We start from the raw sequence: 17,986 nt of genomic DNA, 5'->3' as shown, positions 1-17,986 counted from the left end.
TTCTTGCATATATGTAATCTTTAAATATTATTTGCTGAGTTCTTTTTTTTCCCTCCTACACCTATAGAAGGAGTCATTGAGAAATTGTGATTGGTTGCCACTCAACATTCTGTTTTCCAGAAGCAGATCTGCTACATAAATCAAGATGTATTTAAGTTTAGTTTTTTCCCAAATACACATATATATATATGTAGTTAAGTTTAAATGAGGCCTGAATACATGTGGAACATAAAGGGAGATCACATTTTCTGTGGTGCTTTATGTAGCACTTTTACTATGCATTTGTCAGTTGCCTGTTAGAGAAAAACATCTACCTTTATGTAATGAAGTTTTTAATATTTTATCTGATAGCATCAGACCATCAGCGCCATTCTACAAGACATAGAAGAAAAACAAGAAAATTTATTAGAGTTTGAGATAAGAACCCCTGAAGATGCAGGTAAATATGCACTCATGTTTAAGTTTGATTATTTCAGTCATCCAAGGCATTGCTGCCTCATTTTCTTTTGGGGATGGGGTGGGTATAGTATGATTCCATTTTTAAAAAGTTCAAGAACAGGCAAAACTAAACTTTTGATAGAATTCAAAATAGGAGTGCTGTGAGGTTGAAGGTGTCCTCCCCGCAAAAAATGTCCACATTATAAGCCCTGATGAATGATAAAGATGTGGTCCGTACATATAGTAGAATATTACTCAGCCATCGAAAAGAACGAAGTAATGTCATTTGCAGCAACATGGGTGGACCTAGAGATTGTCATACTGAGGGAAGTAAGTCAGAGAAAGGTAAGTATCATATGATATCACTTATATGTGGAATCTAAGTAAATGGTACAAATGAGCTTATTTACAAGACAGAAATAGAGTCATAGGTGTAGACAGTAAACGTATAGTTACCAAGGGAGAAGGGGTGTAGGAGGGACAAATCGGGAGATTAGGATTGACACATACATGCTGCTATTTAGAAAATAGACAACTAATAAGGACCTACTGCAGAGTACAGGGAACTCTACCCAGTACTCTATAATGACCTATCTGGGAAAATAATCTAACAAAAGTGGGTATTTGTATATGTATAACTGATTCACTTTGCTGTAAAACAGAAACTAATGCAACATTGTAAATAAACTATACTCTAATAAAAATTAATTTAAAAGTCAAAATAGTACCTCATCAGTCTTTTTTGTAGCAGGATGTAACTGTTAATTAGTCTGTTAGCTTAATTTCATGTTGTGGTGGTGGTGATTTAGACACTAAGTTGTGTCTGACTCTTGCGGCCCCATGGAGGCCAGGCTCCTCTGTCCTCTGTCCATGAGATTCTCCAGGCAAGAATACTGAAGTGGGTTGCCATTTCCTTCTCCAGGGAATCTTCCCGACCCAGGAATCAAACCCAGGTAGGTCGCCTGTATTGCAGGCAGGTTCTTTACCAACTTAGCTATGAGGGAAGCCCTAATTCATGTTGTATACCTTTTAAAAAAATTACTTCTTTTTAAACTATACCCATTCTACTTTTCATCCTGGCCTAATACATGATACAGGTGGTATTTTGAGGAAAATAATCCAAATTAGTTTATATCCCCAAACAGTATGTATAGTTCATATATTTTATTTAGTATTTATAGTATCTTATACATCTAAGATGAATTTTACAAGAATATACTTTTTTCATTATAAAAGGTATATAGATACACTTCAAAAACAATAATGAGGAAAAACATGCTAAAAATCACCTGCTGCTCTACTGTAATATTTTGGTGTTTAGTTTTCCTTTTTTTCTAAGAGAATGCTTATGTAATTATACCCCAATAAAATTGTGAAAAAGTGTAGATGGGGTCGTGTGAGATGTGCTGTGTTTTCTTTTTGTCACGGTCATCATTCTTAGTGGTTACATCGTAGCCTGTTCAATAAATGTCCCATGATTTACTTAATTTTTCCTTCTTTGTTGAGCATGTATATTTTTCCATTTTTTTTTGCTATTATACCACCATACATAGTTTTTTCCGGATTTAGGAGTATCCTCTTAGGAAAAATTAACACAATTGAAATTATTGGGTCAAAATGTATAAACACTGTAAAATCTGTTGGTTCACATTGATAAGTTGATTTCCTATAGTGCTACGTGATGATTTGTACTTCCACCAACATACATTTGTGTTTGCTTTTACACTGCTAATAGCGTCAGTATTTTCATTTAAAATAATTTTACTGAAAAATTTTTTTACTATTTTAGTAAAAAATATGTATATTATTTTCACTTATTGCTTATTAGTGGTACTTTTTCACTAATTTTATCTTCTCTTTCATAAATTGACTATTCCTGTTTGTTAGGAAATTGAAGCCATTTTGTATAATCAAGTTATTGACCCCTTTTCTCCCATAACTGCTGCAAATACTTTTTTTGTCCCTTAACGGCATTTTTATTTATAACATATTAGTGTGTGTTAAATACAGAGATTCTCAAATTCTGTATAGTAGAATGTATCAGCCTCTTTGCTGTTGCTTTTAACGCTTCTAAGATTAGAAACTCTTTTCCCCTCCCCACTCCCAGGCTTTGTAACTTAATTTTATTCTGTTGTGATCATGTTATCACTGGGATTATTCTAATCATGATCCTTTTTTTAAGTCTCTTTGCCCGTTTAGGGAAGGAGAGGTAATGCAGTAGAACACTAGAGTTCTTGGCTCGTGATCAGGTCCTGACTGCTGTTGGTTGGTGACATTGTACAGGAGACAGAGATCAAGACCATCCCCATGGAAAAGAAATGCGGAAAAGCAAAATGGCTGTCTGGGGAGATCTTACAAATAGCTGTGAAAAGAAGAGAAGTGAAAAGAAACAGAGAAAAGGAAAGATATAAGCATCTGAATGCAGAGTTCCAAAGAAGAGCAAGAAGAGATAAGAAAGCCTTCTTCAGCGATCAATGCAAAGAAATAGAGGAAAACAACAGAATGGGAAAGACTAGAGATCTCTTCAAGAAAATTAGAGATACCAAGGGAACATTTCATGCAAAGATGGGCTTGATAAAGGACAGAAATGGTATGGACCTAATAGAAGTAAAAGATATTAAGAAGAGGTGGCAAGAATACACAGAAGAACTGTACAAAAAAGATCTTCACGACCTGGATAATCACAATGGTGTGATCACTCACCTAGAGCCAGACATCCTGGAATGTGAAGTCAAGTGGACCTTAGAAAGCATCACTACGAACAAAGCTAGTGGAGGTGATGGAATTCCAGTTGAGCTGTTTCAAATCCTGAAAGATGATGCTGTGAAAGTGCTGCACTCAATGTGCCAGCAAATTTGGAAAACTCAGCAGTGGCCACAGGACTGGAAAAGGTCAGGTTTCACTCCAATCCCAAAGAAAGGCAATGCCAAAGAATGTTCAAACTACCACACAGTTGCACTCATCTCACACGCTAGTAAAGTAATGCTCAAAATTCTCCAAGCCAGACTTCATTAATATGTGAACTGTGAACTTCCTGATGTTCAAGCTGGTTTTAGAAAAGGCAGAGGAACCAGAGATCAAATTGCCAACATCCACTGGATCATGGAAAAAGCAAGAGAGTTCCAGAAAAACATCTATTTCTGCTTTATTGACTATGCCAAAGCCTTTGACTGTGTGGATCACAATAAACTGGAAAATTCAGAGAGAGATGGGAATACCAGACCACTTGACCTGCCTCTTGAGAAATCTGTATGCAGGTCAGGAAGCAACAGCTAGAACTGGACATGGAACAACAGACTGGTTCCAAATAGGAAAAGGAGTACGTCAAGGCTGTATATTGTCACCCTGCTTATTTAACTTCTATGCAGAGTACATCATGAGAAACGCTGGGCTGAAAGAAGCACAAGGTGGAATCACGATTCCCGGGAGGAATATACATAACCTCAGAAATGCAGATGACACCACCCTTATGCCAGAAAGTGAAGAGGAACTAAAAAGCTTCTTGATGAAAGTAAAAGAGGAGAGCGAAAAAGTTGGCTTAAAGCTCAACATTCAGAAAACGAAGATCATGGCATCTGGTCCCACCACTTCATGGGAAATAGATGGGGAAACAGTGGAAACAGTGTCAGACTGTATATTTGGGGGCTCCAAAATCACTGCAGATGGTGACTGCAGCCATGAAACTAAAAGACGCTTACTCCTTGGAAGGAAAGTTATGACCAACCTAGATAGCATATTCAAAAGCAGAGACATTACTTTGCCAACAAAGGTCCGTTTAGTCAAGGCTATGGTTTTTCCTGTGGTCATGTATGGATGTGAGAGTTGGACTGTGAAGAAAGCTGAGCGCCGAAGAATTGATGCTTTTGAACTGTGGTGTTGGAGAAGACTCTTGAGAGTCCCTTGGACTGCAAGGAGATCCAAACATTCCTGTATGCGAGACAGCAAAAGAGACACAGATGTAAACAGTCTTTTGGACTCTGTGGGAGAGGGCGAGTGTGGGATGATTTGAGAGAATGGCATTGAAACATGTATATTATCATATGTGAAATGAATCGCCAGTCTAGGTTCGATGCAGGATACAGAATGCTTGGGGCTGGTGCACTGGGATGACCCAGAGGGATGGTATGGGGAGGGAGGTAGGATGGGGGTTCAGGATTGGGAACGCATGTACACCCATGGCAGATTCATGTTGATGTATGGCAAAACCAATACAATATTGTAAAGTAATTAGCCTCCAATTAAAATAAATAAATTTAAATTAAAAAACAAACAAACAAAAAAAAATAAAGGAGATCCGCCCTGGATGCTCTTTGGAAGGAATGATGCTAAAGCTGAAACTCCAGTACTTCGCCACACCTCATGGGAAGAGTTGACTCATTGGAAAAGACCCTGATGCTGGGAGGGATTGGGGGCAGGAGAAGGGGATGACAGAGGATGAGATGGCTGGATGGCATCACCGACTTGATGGACGTGATTTTGAGTGAACTCCGGGAGTTGGTGATGGACAGGGAGGCCTGACGTGCTGCAATTGATGGGGTCGCAAAGAGTCGGACACAACTGAGCAACTGAACTGAACTGAACTGATGGCTTTTCTGGTAGCTCAGCTGGTAAAGAATCCACCTGCAATGCAGGACACCCTGGTTTGATTCCTGGGTTGGGAAGTTCCTCTGAAGAAGGGATAGGCTACCCACTCCAGTATTCTTGGGCTTCCCTGGTGACTCAGCTGGTAAAGAATCCACGTGCAGTGGGGAAGACCTGGGTTCGATCCCTGAGTTGGGAAGATCCCCTGGAGAAGGGAACAGCTATCCACTTCAGTATTCTGGCCTAGAGAATTCCATGAACAGAGGAGCCTGGTAGGCTACAGTCCATGGGGTCACAAAGAGTCAGATATGACTGAGCGACCTTCACTTCACTTCATAAGTGACTTTAGATATCATATAACACTAAATGTTAAGTGTAAAGTACAAGAGGAGAGGGCAATGGCACCCCACTCTAATACTCTTGCCTGGAAAATCCCATGGATGGAGGAGCCTGGTAGGCTGCAGTCCATGGGGTCGCTAAGAGTTGGACACGACTGAGCCACTTCACTTTCACTTTTCACTTTCATGCATTGGAGAGGGAAATGGCAACCCACTCCAGTACTCTTGCCTGGAAAATCCCATGGGCGGAGGAGCTTGGTAGGCTGCAGTCCATGGGGTCGAGAAGAGTCGGACATGATTTAGCGACTTCACTTTCACTTTTCACTTTCATGCGTTGGAGAGGGAAATGGCCACCCACTCCAGCGTTCTTGCCTGGAGAATCCCAGGGACGGTGGAGCCTGGCAGGCTGCCGTCTATGGGGTCACGACTGAAGCGACTTAGCAGCAAAGAACAAGAACTGATAGCATGATTCTTATTTTTAAGTACATATAATAAATAGTTATATATAGTATAAATATGTAGGCTATATATAAAGTAAACATGTTTTAAACACACACACACTTACCGAAGTATTAAAATCAGTCTCTTTCATGGAGTGAAATATTGCGAAGGAGTGGGTGAGTGGGAATACCCTGACTTCTCTCCCCTGTTGTGTTCAAGTCGTGTCCAGCTCTTTGCAACCCCATGGACTGCAGCACGCCAGGCTTCCCTGACCCACACAACCTCCCTGAGTTTGCTCAGGTTCATTTCCATTGAATTGATGATGCCATCCAAGCGTCTTATCCTCTATCACCCTCTTCTCCTCCTGCCTTTGATCTTTCTGAGCATTCTTCTCTGTAAACATTCATATTATTTCAAAATTTCCTTTACATTGACAGTGTTTTCCTTTTGTATTTTAAAAAATAAGTGTAACAGACAAAATTATCTTACTATTTATCTTCTTTTAGTACCCTAATTTCACAGTTAAGGCAGCGACCAGAGAGGTCAATGACTTGCCCAGGATCACCAAGCTTAGTCAGTGGGATAACAGGGTTAGAACTCAGGCTTGCCTGCTCCTTCTTGGTGTGGTCTCACACACCTCAGGGTACTTCTCTAGAGTGACATAAGTCCATTAGCTTTGATATCTGGACCATTGATATGGTGGAAGAGGGTAAGAAAATAATGGCTTTTTAAATTTAACAATAAGGCCAAGTCCTTTGTGACCAAATTTAACATTTGCTATCTCTCAGGTAGCTGACTTTTTATTTTATTACCTTGCTTCTAGAACAATACGCTGGTAAGATGTTAGAGATAAAGGAAGTTATGGACAACGTGCTTGCTAAACAGAAGGCAGAAAGGGATGATCTAGCTAAAAAATACAGGTGAGTTAAAAAAAGGTAAGAATGCTTTGGAGTTTTCAGAATTCATCTATTTTTAATCTATAATAGGTCTAGAATTTCTTTTTTAATTTTATTTATTTTTGACTATGCTGGGTCTTCATTTCTGCACACCGGCTCTCTCTAGCTGCAGCAAGCAGGGGCTACTCTCTAGTTGCAACGCATGGGCCCTCATTGCAGTGGCAGAGCATGTTTCTTGTTGCGGAGCACAGACGCTAGAGCATGGGCTTCAGTAGCTGCGGTGCATGATTTAGTTGCCCCCGTGGCATGTGGAATCTTCCCAAGCCAGGGATCAAATCTGTGACCCTGCACTGGCCGGCAGACTCTAAATCCCTGGACCACCAGGGAAATCCTGGCCTCGAATTTCTTGTGATTACAGATGTTTTGTGGAACTGGAAAAGGACTTTATGAGGTCATCTAATCTATTATGTCCATGAGGAATTATATTTACTTCCTAAGTCACTGCTAAGTCACTTGAGTCGTGTTCGACTCTGTATGATCCCATAGACGGCAGCCCACCAGGCTCCCCCGTCCCTGGGATTCTCCAGGCAAGAACACTGGAGTGGGTTGCCATTTCCTTCTCCAGTGCATGAAAGTGAAGTGGCTCAGTCGTGTCCAACTCTTAGTGACCCCATGGACTGCAGCCTACCAGGCTCCTCCATCCATGGGATTTTCCAGGCAAGAGTACTGGAGTGGAGTGCCATTGCCTTCTCCTATATATACTTCCTAGAGAGATGTTTTTCTACTTTATTACTTGAAATGTTCAGAAAGGATATTAAAATGTCCATAGCCATGAATTTCATGAAAGCCTTTCTGGCCATGAATCCCGTAAGTAAATTTCTTTCCTTAGTAAACTCACATTTTTTTTTACATTAAAATTGGTTCTTCTATGCTATTACAGATGTTCTTCTAAGCAGTGTAATCATGTATATTTTGTAGTCTTGTGTACTTCTAAGTTCTCAGGGTCCTTAAAGAGTTTTATCCTAATTATATGGATTATATACCTCTTATCTTTTATTTTTTTGAGAAACTTGTTATATATATATTTTTTCTTGTTTGGGTATTATTTTATTCTTTTTTTTCTTAAGATGAGAACTTTTAAGGCCTACTCTCAGCAACTTTCAAATATACAATACAGTATTATCAACTGTAGTCACCATGGGTGTTTATACCTTTTGATTCCTTCACCCATTTCACCCGAATGCTTCCTCCACCTCTGCCAACCACCAGTCTGTTCTCTGAACCTGTGACTTTTGGTTTTTAGCTTCCAAATATAAGTGAGATCATACAGTATTTGTCTTTGTCTGACTTGTTTCACTTAGCATGATGCCCTCAAGATGCGTCCATGTTGTCACAAACGGCAGGATTTGTTTCTTTTTATGGCTGAAAAATATTCCATTATATATGTGTCTTCTTATTAATGTTGCTATTAGTCTTGAAATTTTGTAATCTAAAGAGCATTTTCATTTTCTCTCTGGACTCTGTTTCACATAGTTTTCAATGTGATATTAATTTCTTTTTTCTTCTCTATTCAACCAGCTTCTTACATTTAATACTACTTCTTATTTGCTAATTCTGATTTCTTCTTGACACTTCTTCCACTTGCATCTGCTACTTACTTTACTATCCAGGCAGTTTGGAGTTTAGTACCAACAACTCTAACCTGTGTTAGGAGAGAGAATTATCTACACTGTTGCTTTCCTTTATAACAGCTCCTCTTAAAAGATGGTCACTGAGACCATTTCAAGCGGTCTGAGAAGTCAAAAGCCATTTTTATAATAATATTAAGATGTTATTTGCCCTTTTGTACTCTCATTTTCTCATAAGTGTACAATGAAATTTTCTAGAGGCTACATGGTATATGATAATATCATCATCCTAATATCTAATGGAATGTACACTTGTGTGTTTCTGTGTTTTAAAATTCTCTCAATTTTATTTTCTAAAACAGTAAATATTGATAGATACAACCCATAGAAACAAAAGCTCTTTGGGTTCCTCAGTAACTTTTAAGAGTATAAAAAAGTCCTGAGACCAAAAGGTTTGAGAGCCACTGGAAACAAAAGTGTCCAGTCTCCTGCAGATGCGTGTGGCATAGGTAGTATAAGCAGAAGTCAGAGGCGTGGGCGAGTCAGTGCCTCCCATTCAGGCCTCAAGCCCCGAGAGACGTGGTCTGGGGAGGACACACAGGACAGTGCTTCTCCGGGCCGTTGTCTGGACTCCAGGCGCCTCACTGCAGGTTCAGAAAGTACAGTCACAGTAATCACTGGATGTATGGACATTCCTGTGTCTAGCTTACTTATGATTATTCACAAAACAACCCCAGTCCCCCATAGCTAAGTGAATTTGGGTGGCACTTACTCTAGAATTTGACTTCCTGATACACCATTTAACTGTAAACAGTTAAGCCAATTCCAAACCTAAAGAAGGTGGCATTGCTCCTTGGTCATCAGTTGGTACCTTCTAACTAAAGGACGTAGATAGCTAGATGGACAACTCAAGTTGTGTTTCTATCTTAGGGCTGACTCACAACTGATAAATAATGTGAATATAAATGTGGATAAGCACACTGCTGCTGCTGCTGCTAAGTCGCTTCAGTCATGTCCGACTCTGTGCGACCCCATAGACGGCAGCCTACCAGGTTCCTCTGTCCCTGGGACTCTCCAGGCAAGAACACTGGAGTGGGTTGCCATGTCCTTCTCCAACGCGTGAAAGTGAAGTCACTCAGTCGTGTCCGACTCTTACTGACCCCATGGACTGCAGCCTACCAGGCTCCTCTACCCATGGGATTTTCCAGGCAAGAGTACTGGAGTGGGTCGCCATTGCCTTCTCCAGGATAAGCACACTGTCACGTCCTAAAAGCACACTGTCAGCTCCTAAAAAAGGCATACTTATTTGCCTCATGTAGCGCAACAGTTTGCTCTCGAAGAATACACAGGGCAAAGATAGACTCTTGTGTACTTTGAGCTGATTAAATTTAAATTGACACAGAGTATCTATAAAATCTAAATGACTGCTTAAAAAAAAAGTTTTCCACTGTTTTTGTATTTTTCCCTTTTCTGTTTCTTTCTACAGGGTGTCCATAGAGTCATTTAAGCATGGCGTCCTGAGGGAGCAACTGGCTAACTTGGCGGCAAGGCAGAAGAGCCTCCTACTCGTAGCAAAAAAACAGAAAAAAATAAGCCAGAAATTTCACACCTATAAGAATGCTACATCTTTGTCTGGTCTTAGTTTTAGGAAGCTGCCATCAAGCTCAGAAACCTCTAATGAAAAGGACAGGCAAGAGTGTATCAGTATGGAAAATTCCATGCAGCCCCAGTCAGGTTCACTTTCTCCTGTCAGCCTTGTGTGCAAAGGCATGCAGGAAACACAGTTGTCTCAGGAAGTCTGGCACGACAACCAAAGTACCCACACTTGTCTAAATTCAAAGACAGTGAGAAGGGAAGAATTTTCTGGAAGTGAATTGAATTCTAAACAAAGTATCAGTGACTGTACCTTAGATAGATTATCACAATCCGGACATTCAGATGGCACTAATCAGATTAAATTACAATCCCAATCTGTTACTTTTATTGCTGAAGCAGAGTATTCACAAAAAGAGAATGATCTTACAGGTAGTACAGCTGAGGGGCACGTGTCCTTTAGTCCTTCAGCAGTAACTGGCACATTAAAGATTTCAGCAACCACGAGTGTGTCTGCCCACCATGATGCCCATCTATCAAGTGTTATTTGTGATCAGGGTCCTTCTGATTGTGATCCAAAAGAAGGAAACAGGAAAACAGCTCCCCACCAAGCACCTGGGGGAACATCAGAATCCCTGGCACAGCAAGGGGTTGATGTCTTTGGCAGTGACATGGGGCAACAGCTGAAACCTCACTTGAAAAAATCAGCTCTCACTGTTCCTCATGCAAATGATACTCAGAGCTCCTCCTCCTCTGCGTCTGGCTACCAACATACTGTGAAAAAACCTTCAAACTGCAACACAACTGCCAAAAAGAAATGTATGCAGATAAAGGATCTGATATTGCTAGGAAGACTTAATCCAGGAAATAACATTCTGGAATTCAAAACACAGGTATCCTATTGTTTTTTTTTCTCTCTAAAATTATGTAAAATTTATAAATAAGTGACCAAAATGCTGCTGTCACATAGTGTCAGTGTATAGCTCTTATTAGAGGGAAAGGGTTTGGTTGGGCTGTTTAAATGGGGAAACCTGACCATTATATTCTTAGCAAGTGAAAGTGAAAGTCATTCAGTCATGTCCAACTCTTTGCGACCCCATGGACTATACAGTCCACAGAGTTCTCCAGGCCAGAATACTGGAGTGGGCTGCCTTTCCCTTCTCCAGGGTGTCTTCCCAACCCAGGGATCAAACCCAGGTCTCCTATATCGCAGGTGGATTCTTCACCAGCTGAGCTTAGAGGAAAGCCCAAGAATACTGCAATGGGTAGACTATTCCTTCTCCAGCGGATCTTGCCAACCCAGGAATCAAACTGGGGTCTCCTGCATTGCAGGAAGATTCTTCACCAGCTGAGCTACCAGGGTAGCCTAAAATTGCCCTATTCCTTTTAGTCACGAGCACCTTTGGGCTCTCAGACCAGAATTAGTTATACTCAGCAGGAAGGGTTTTGTGTGTGCTAAGTCACTCAGTTGTGTCCAGCTCTGCAACCCCGTGAACTGCAGCATGCCAGGCTCCTCTGTCCTCCACTGTCTCCTGGAGTTTGCTTAGATTCATGTCCATTGAGTTGGTGATGCTTCTAACCATCTCATCCTCCACCATTTCCTTCTCCTTTTGCCTTCAGTCTTTCCCAGCATCAGGGTCTTTTCCAGTAAGTTGACTCTTCACATCAGGTAGCCAAAATATTGGAGCTTCAGCTTCAGCATCAGTCCTTCCGATGAATATTTAGGGTTGATTTCCTTTAGGATTGACTGGTTTGATCTCCTTGTAGTCCAAAGAATTCTCAAGTCTTCTCCAGCACCATGATTCAAAACCGTCAGTTCTTTGGCGCTCAGCCTTCCTTATGGTCCAACTCTCACACCCATACACAACTAGAAAAACCACAGGTTTGAGTATACAGATCTTTGTCGGCAAAGTGATGTCTTTGCTTTTTAATACGTTGTCTAGGTTTGTCATAGCTTTCCTTGTAAGGAGCAAGCGTCTTTTACTTTCATGGCTGCAGTCATTGTCCACAGTGATTTTGGAGTCCAAGAAAATAAAATCTGTCACTGCGTCCACTTTTTCCCCTTCTGTTTGCCATGAAGTGATGGGGCTGGATGCCATGATCTTAGTTTTTTGAGTGTTGAGTTTTAAGCCAGCTTTTTCACTCTCCTCTTTTACCCTCATCAAGAGGCTCTTTAGTTCCTCTTCACTTTCTGCCATAAGGGTGGTGTCATCTGCATATCTGAGGTAGTTGACATTTCTCTCAGCAGTCTTGATTTCAGCTTGTGCTTCATCCGCCCTAGCATTTCACATGATGTACTCTGCATATAAGTTAAATAAGCAGGATGACAGTATACAGCCTTCTACTCCTTTCCCAGTTTTGAACCAGTCAGTTGTTCAGTGTAAGGTTCTAACTGTTGCTTCTTGACCTGCATACAGGTTTCTCAGGAGACAAGTAAGATGGTCTGGTATTCTATCTCTTTAAGAATTTTCCACAGTTTGTTGTGATCCCCACAGTCAAAGGCTTTAGCATAGTCAATGACGCAGAAGTAGATGTTTTTCTGGAATTCCCTTGCTTTCTCTGTGATCCAGAACTTGAAACTGAAAGTCGCTGCTCAGTCGCGTCAAACTCTTTGTGACCCATGGACTATACAGTTCATGGAGTTCTCCAGGCCAGAATACTGGAGTGGGTAGCCTATCCCTTCTCCAGTGGATCTTCCCAACCCAGGAATTGAACCGGGATCTCCTGAATTGCAGGCGGATTCTTTACCAGCTGAGCTACCAGGAAAGCCCCCAGAAAATGTTGGCCATTGATCTCTGTGTTCCTCTGCCTTTTCTAAACCCAGCTTGTACATCTGGAAGTTCTTGGTTTATGTTCTGCTGAAGCTTAACTTGAAGGATTTTGCACATAACCTTACTAGCTTGTGAAATGAGAGTGATAGTATGATAGTTTGAACATTCTTAGGCCCTGCCCTTCTTTGGGATTGAAATGAAAACTGACTTTTTCCAGTCCTTTTGGGTCTTCCTTTTACAGTTTGTTAGGCAGGATTGGAGCAGTGTTCAGTCTAAGGCTAATTATATCCCACTGCAAAGGCAAGACTTCTGTGTATCTACCAATGCCCCATCAGTTTGTTTTTCTAATCTTACTATTGGGAACAGGTGTTGTTTCTGCCTTTTGAGAATGCCAGAGAATGCCATTACATCTAATTCTTTCAGATGGTTCTTTTCCCAGGCTTGGCTAATTTCCTCTTACACATGGCCAATCACAACTCAGCAGAATACTTAAAGAGGACCCTCTGAAGCTCTATAGAGTTCTCTCTCTGTGTATTTCTTCTTCAGTACTCTGTCCTGCAAACTCTAGCCATCATGCCTCCCTGGAGCCTACTCTGTCTACTCAATTGAGAGAATCCACAGGTTTTGTCTGGATTTCCTATCCCTGTACGAAGACCTGGAAGCTCTCTCAGGGCAGTGAGCTGGGACAGTTGTAGGGCTCACCTCAGTAGTTCCTCAGTTCTCAGTAAAACTATGCATTTCCCCCTGATGTCTGGTATCTTGGAAACCATTGTTTCATGTATTTAGTTTGTCTTTTTCTTGCTTGTGTCAGGTGTTAACATAATTCTGGTCCCCATTTACTTTATCATGGACAGAAGCAGAAGTTCAGGTATTTTCTCAATCCTAATTTTTGTTTTATTTTCCACTTCAGGAGGCTACCCACAAAGCCAGTGTTTTATTGAGTGGCAAAATTAAGGTAGAAAATGGTCAGATTTATCAAAACCCAGTCACCTGGCTCAAGGATATTCTAGGAGGTGACAGTTACGTGACCTGGAATTATGCTTGGAGTAAGGTGGGTCATTCCTAAATTAATCTTTAACTTCATATTCGGTTGGAGATAACATCATATTTTTTTGCTGATAAAACTGTTTCCTTTATTAAAAAGGACGCTGAAAGTTCTCCAGACTAGTTCTGTGCCCGTGTGTCCCTGCTGCAGCACGCCACGAGCTCTCCCACAGTCTCCATTTGCCAGAACGCCGCGCAGCAGGGCCGCACAGCTGACCGAGCCTCTCCTTCCTCGTGCCTTACCTGTGTCAGAAAACTGAATGCCCCGATCTTCCTCTCTCGTTCCTGCCACCCCACCCCCACAGTGATATCAGGTCCTTGTGATTCCTCGTGGAAGATGCGGGACCACTGATGTATGGAATTCAGTTAATAATATGTTACTAGCATTCTGATAGCATAAAGCAGAATCTTCCCCCAAAGGTGAAAGGCATGATGAAGGAGCCTGAGACTCGCATGTTTGAACATAGTCTTACCCACGAACTGCTAGCCTCCCAGAAGGAAAAATTTCTGAATTTTTATTCAGACTTCCTAGACTTACTAGTCTCCCCCTCCAGCTCTGTCTTCTGATTTATAAGCCCAGTTTAACGACCTATATGAAGAGTATGATGACTAACACCCTTGAGGTCCGATGATCAGCCACCTCCAGATGTCCATGGCACCATTTCAGGGAACAGTGTTGCAATGTTTTACCCAGGAAAGTGTGAATCATCAGACAGTCACCATTACTGTTTTAAAGAGCTGCAGATACCTTCAGCCTCCACTAGCCATTATAGGAAGCCTTAGTGCACCAGGAGTAGAAGGCGCTTTCCTCTCCCCGTTTTTGTCCAGCTTGGTGCTGCACACCCTCTTTGCTGGCTTCTGTCTCAGTTTTTGTCCCTAAACTATGAACTCTGGTCTCCCGGACCTCTGCTGCAGGTGTTTCCACAACAGTTTTCAGTTCCTTCACTTACGTGAGCACATTTAAAATTTTCTCTACTTTATAGTCTCTCTGTCTTCCTCTTTTCCTGTAATTTTTTTTCTTTCGACCACTTGAGTCACCTGCTTTCAATTCAGCCTGCTTCAATGGCTTTCCTCGGTTTCATAAATTATATTTGCGTGTTGGTAATTAACATTCTACCCATGGAAATCCCTTTTTATTGCAAAGCTTCTTAGAGTTATGATGGATGATACTGTTTTGCTGAAACCGAATCTCTGCTCACGGAGCGAACGTGGTGCTAGTTGCTGTAGCGAGGTTCTTTGGAGTCTGACATGCCTGTGCCTAGTGATGACTCAGTCTTCCCACTCTCTATCTCTGTTGGAGTTACCGCATTTTCTGGTTTTGCACATCTGGGTGTGATATCATTTGGCCCTCACTCTGTACGTATATGCCTCGTTTACATATCACATTGCCTCTGGTCTTCCCTTATTAGCCATGTAAATTAGAGTCATACTGTTTCACATCTACGTGATGGTGAAGCCAAATACAAATGTGGGCACTAAAATTAGGGCAATAGATATTCATACAGATTATCTAAGCAAGCTTAGATCTTTAAAATTATCCTAGAAATAGAAATAGTTTCAAAAATTACGAGAGGGCACTCATGTACTTCTCATAAATAACACAGGCTGAGAAACTGAGTTTGTTTACAATTTTTTTTAAAGCCTCCGTCAAAATTTACCACAGTAACCTTTACCTCTTCTTGTCTTGGGGTAACTCCTGAATTCACAGTCACTTCTTGATGAGGCCAGGTTTCTGCTGTCTTGGTAAATGGGGACATTTTCACTGACTAGGTGGTGTGGGGATGTAGAGCCAGGTTGTCAGGCGAGAAATGCCAGAAAACTAGGTCTCGACCTACGTCTACATCCACGTCGACAGAATGACAGAGCCATGAGCCCCAGAACTGACTCAGGTCTACCCAGGCAGCCGAGCTGATGTACGGCCTTGCCAGGGGAGTCCTCCTGCTCACCCCGCCAGGCAGCCCACGCTCCTCTCGCTGCTGCAGTCTCCTGGTGACCTAGTGCCGGTTCAGTCTGAGGCCTGTTCATTGTTATCTCTGTCCATTAAATCACTCCTGCCTTACGGAAGGTAGATTTTTAACTCAATGTATTTTCTTAAAAGCTGTGTTCTTTGAATGTGTGAATTATCCCTAGTGATATGTCTGGGGCTTACAGGGGACTCAGGACCCCCAAGTCTGCCCACCACTAACTGATTAAAAATATACTTTAAATTTTGAGATACAGGTGAAAACATACTGAGCCTACACGTTGATAAGGGCATAGCGTGTGTTGGATATCATCAGGACGATAATGTGAATGAAACCCAGTCTTTCTTCTTTTTATATACTTGCAGATAAACATTGATATTTTTGAGGCATAGTCAGTTGCAGCGGCACAACATAGCAGTTCACCGTGTTTATGTTATACTTAATGCAAATTTATTGTGGAATATTCGCTCTGTTCCCTGCGCTGCAGAATGTATCCCCAGAGCTTATTTATCTCATATGTGGTCACCTGTACCTCATAGTCTCCTGCCCCTCTCTTGCCCCTCTGGTCTTCCCTCTCCACGCTGGTTGCCACTAGTCTGTTCTCTTTATCTATGTCTGTTTCTGTTTCATTATATTCATTTATTTTATTTTTTGATTTCCCATGTAATAACAGAATATTTGTTTTTTTCTGTGTTTTTTATTTCACATACCATAAACCCTCCAGGTCCATCCATGTTGTTGCAAATGGCAAGATTTCATACTCTTTTATGGCTGAGTAGTATTCCATTATACATTTACACCACATCTTCTCTATCTATTCATTTGTTGATGGACACTTAAAGTGAAAGTGAACATTGCTCAGTCGTGTCCGACTCTTTATGACCCCATGGACTATAGAGTCCGTGGAATTCTCGAGGCCAGAATACTGGAGTGGGTAACCTTTCCTTTCTCCAGGGCATCTTCCCAACCCAGGGATCGAACCCAGGTCTCCTGCATTGCAGGTGGATTCTTTACCAGGTGAGCCACAAAGGAAGCCCAAGAATACTGGAGTGGGTAGCCTATCCCTTCTCCAGCGAATTTTCCTGACCAAGGAATAGAACCGGGGTCTCCTGCATTGCAGGCGGATTCTTTACCAGCTGAGCCACAAAGGAAGCCCAAGAATACTGGAGTGGGTAGCCGATCCCTTCTCCAGCGGATCTTCCCGTCCCAGGAATCGAACCGGGGTCTCCTACACTGCAGGCGGATTCTTCACCAGCTGAGCCACCAGGGAATCCCTGATGAACACTTAGGTCATTTCTATGCCTTGGCAACTATGAACAGTGTTTCTTTGATCATTGAAGTGCACGTTCACCTTTTTTGAATTAGTGTTTTTGTTTTTGGATGTATACCCAGGAGCAGAATTGGTGGATCATACGGTAGTTTTAAGTTTTTGAGAAACCTCCATACTGTTTTCCATTGTGGTTACACCAGTTTTTGTTCCCACCAACAGTGTAGAAAAGTTCCCCTTTCTCCACAGCCTTGGCAACATTTGTTAAATTTGTGTTCTTTTTGATGATAGCCATTCTGACATCATCAGGTGTGAGGTAATACCTCAGTGTGGCTTTGATTTGCATTTTTCTTATGATTAGCAGTGTTGAACATCTTTTCATGTGACTGTTGGCCATCTGTATGTCTCTTTGTTGGGAAATTTTCTATTCAGGTCTTCTGCCCATTTTTTGACCAGGCTGTTTTTTGATACTGAGTTGTATGAGCTATTTATACATTTTGTATATTAGCCCCTTATGGGTCATATCATTTGCAAGTATTTTCTCCCCTTCAGTGTTTTCATTTTGTCAGTGGTTTCCTTTGCTGTTTAAAAGCTTTTAAGTTTAATTAGATCCTGTTTATTTTTTATTTTGTTTCCTTTGCCTTAGGAAACAGATCCAAAACAATATTGCTCTAATTTATGTCAGAGAGTGTTCTGCCTGTGTTTTCTTCTGGGAATTTTATGATTTCCAGTCTTACATTAGGTCTTTAATTCATTTAGAGTGTACTTTTTGTATATGGTGTGAGAAATGCTCTAATTTCATTTTTTTTTACATGTTGCTGTCCAGTTTTCCCAGCACCACTTAGTAAAGAGACTGTCTTTTCTTCATTGTATATTCTTGGCTCCTTTGTCAGAGATTAATTGACTGTAAGTGCACGGGTTTACTTCTGGGCTCTGTATTCTGTTCTGTTGATGTGTGTGTCTGTTTCTGTGCCTGTTCAAGACTGTTTTGATTACAGCAGCTTTGTAGTACAATCTGAAGTCAG

General features: G+C 41.4%; 1 protein-coding gene across 1 annotated transcript in view; it reads left to right on the top strand.

Annotated features, from left to right (window-relative positions):
• The window catches only part of ANKRD31 (ankyrin repeat domain 31), a 135,039-nt gene that overhangs the window by 96,857 nt on the left and 20,196 nt on the right, over positions 1 to 17,986 (top strand). Inside the window, 4 exon segments of the mRNA XM_052646829.1 lie at positions 352 to 439; positions 6,622 to 6,718; positions 9,809 to 10,808; positions 13,597 to 13,737. Of these exon segments, the coding sequence (XP_052502789.1) occupies positions 352 to 439; positions 6,622 to 6,718; positions 9,809 to 10,808; positions 13,597 to 13,737 (1,326 nt within the window).

The sequence above is a fragment of the Budorcas taxicolor genome, chromosome 10 (genome assembly GCF_023091745.1).
Source record: "Budorcas taxicolor isolate Tak-1 chromosome 10, Takin1.1, whole genome shotgun sequence".
In the NCBI taxonomy this organism is placed as follows: Eukaryota; Metazoa; Chordata; class Mammalia; order Artiodactyla; family Bovidae; genus Budorcas; species Budorcas taxicolor.
The sequence above is the reverse complement of the archived record's forward strand: the minus strand, read 5'-3'. Positions and strand labels throughout refer to the sequence as shown.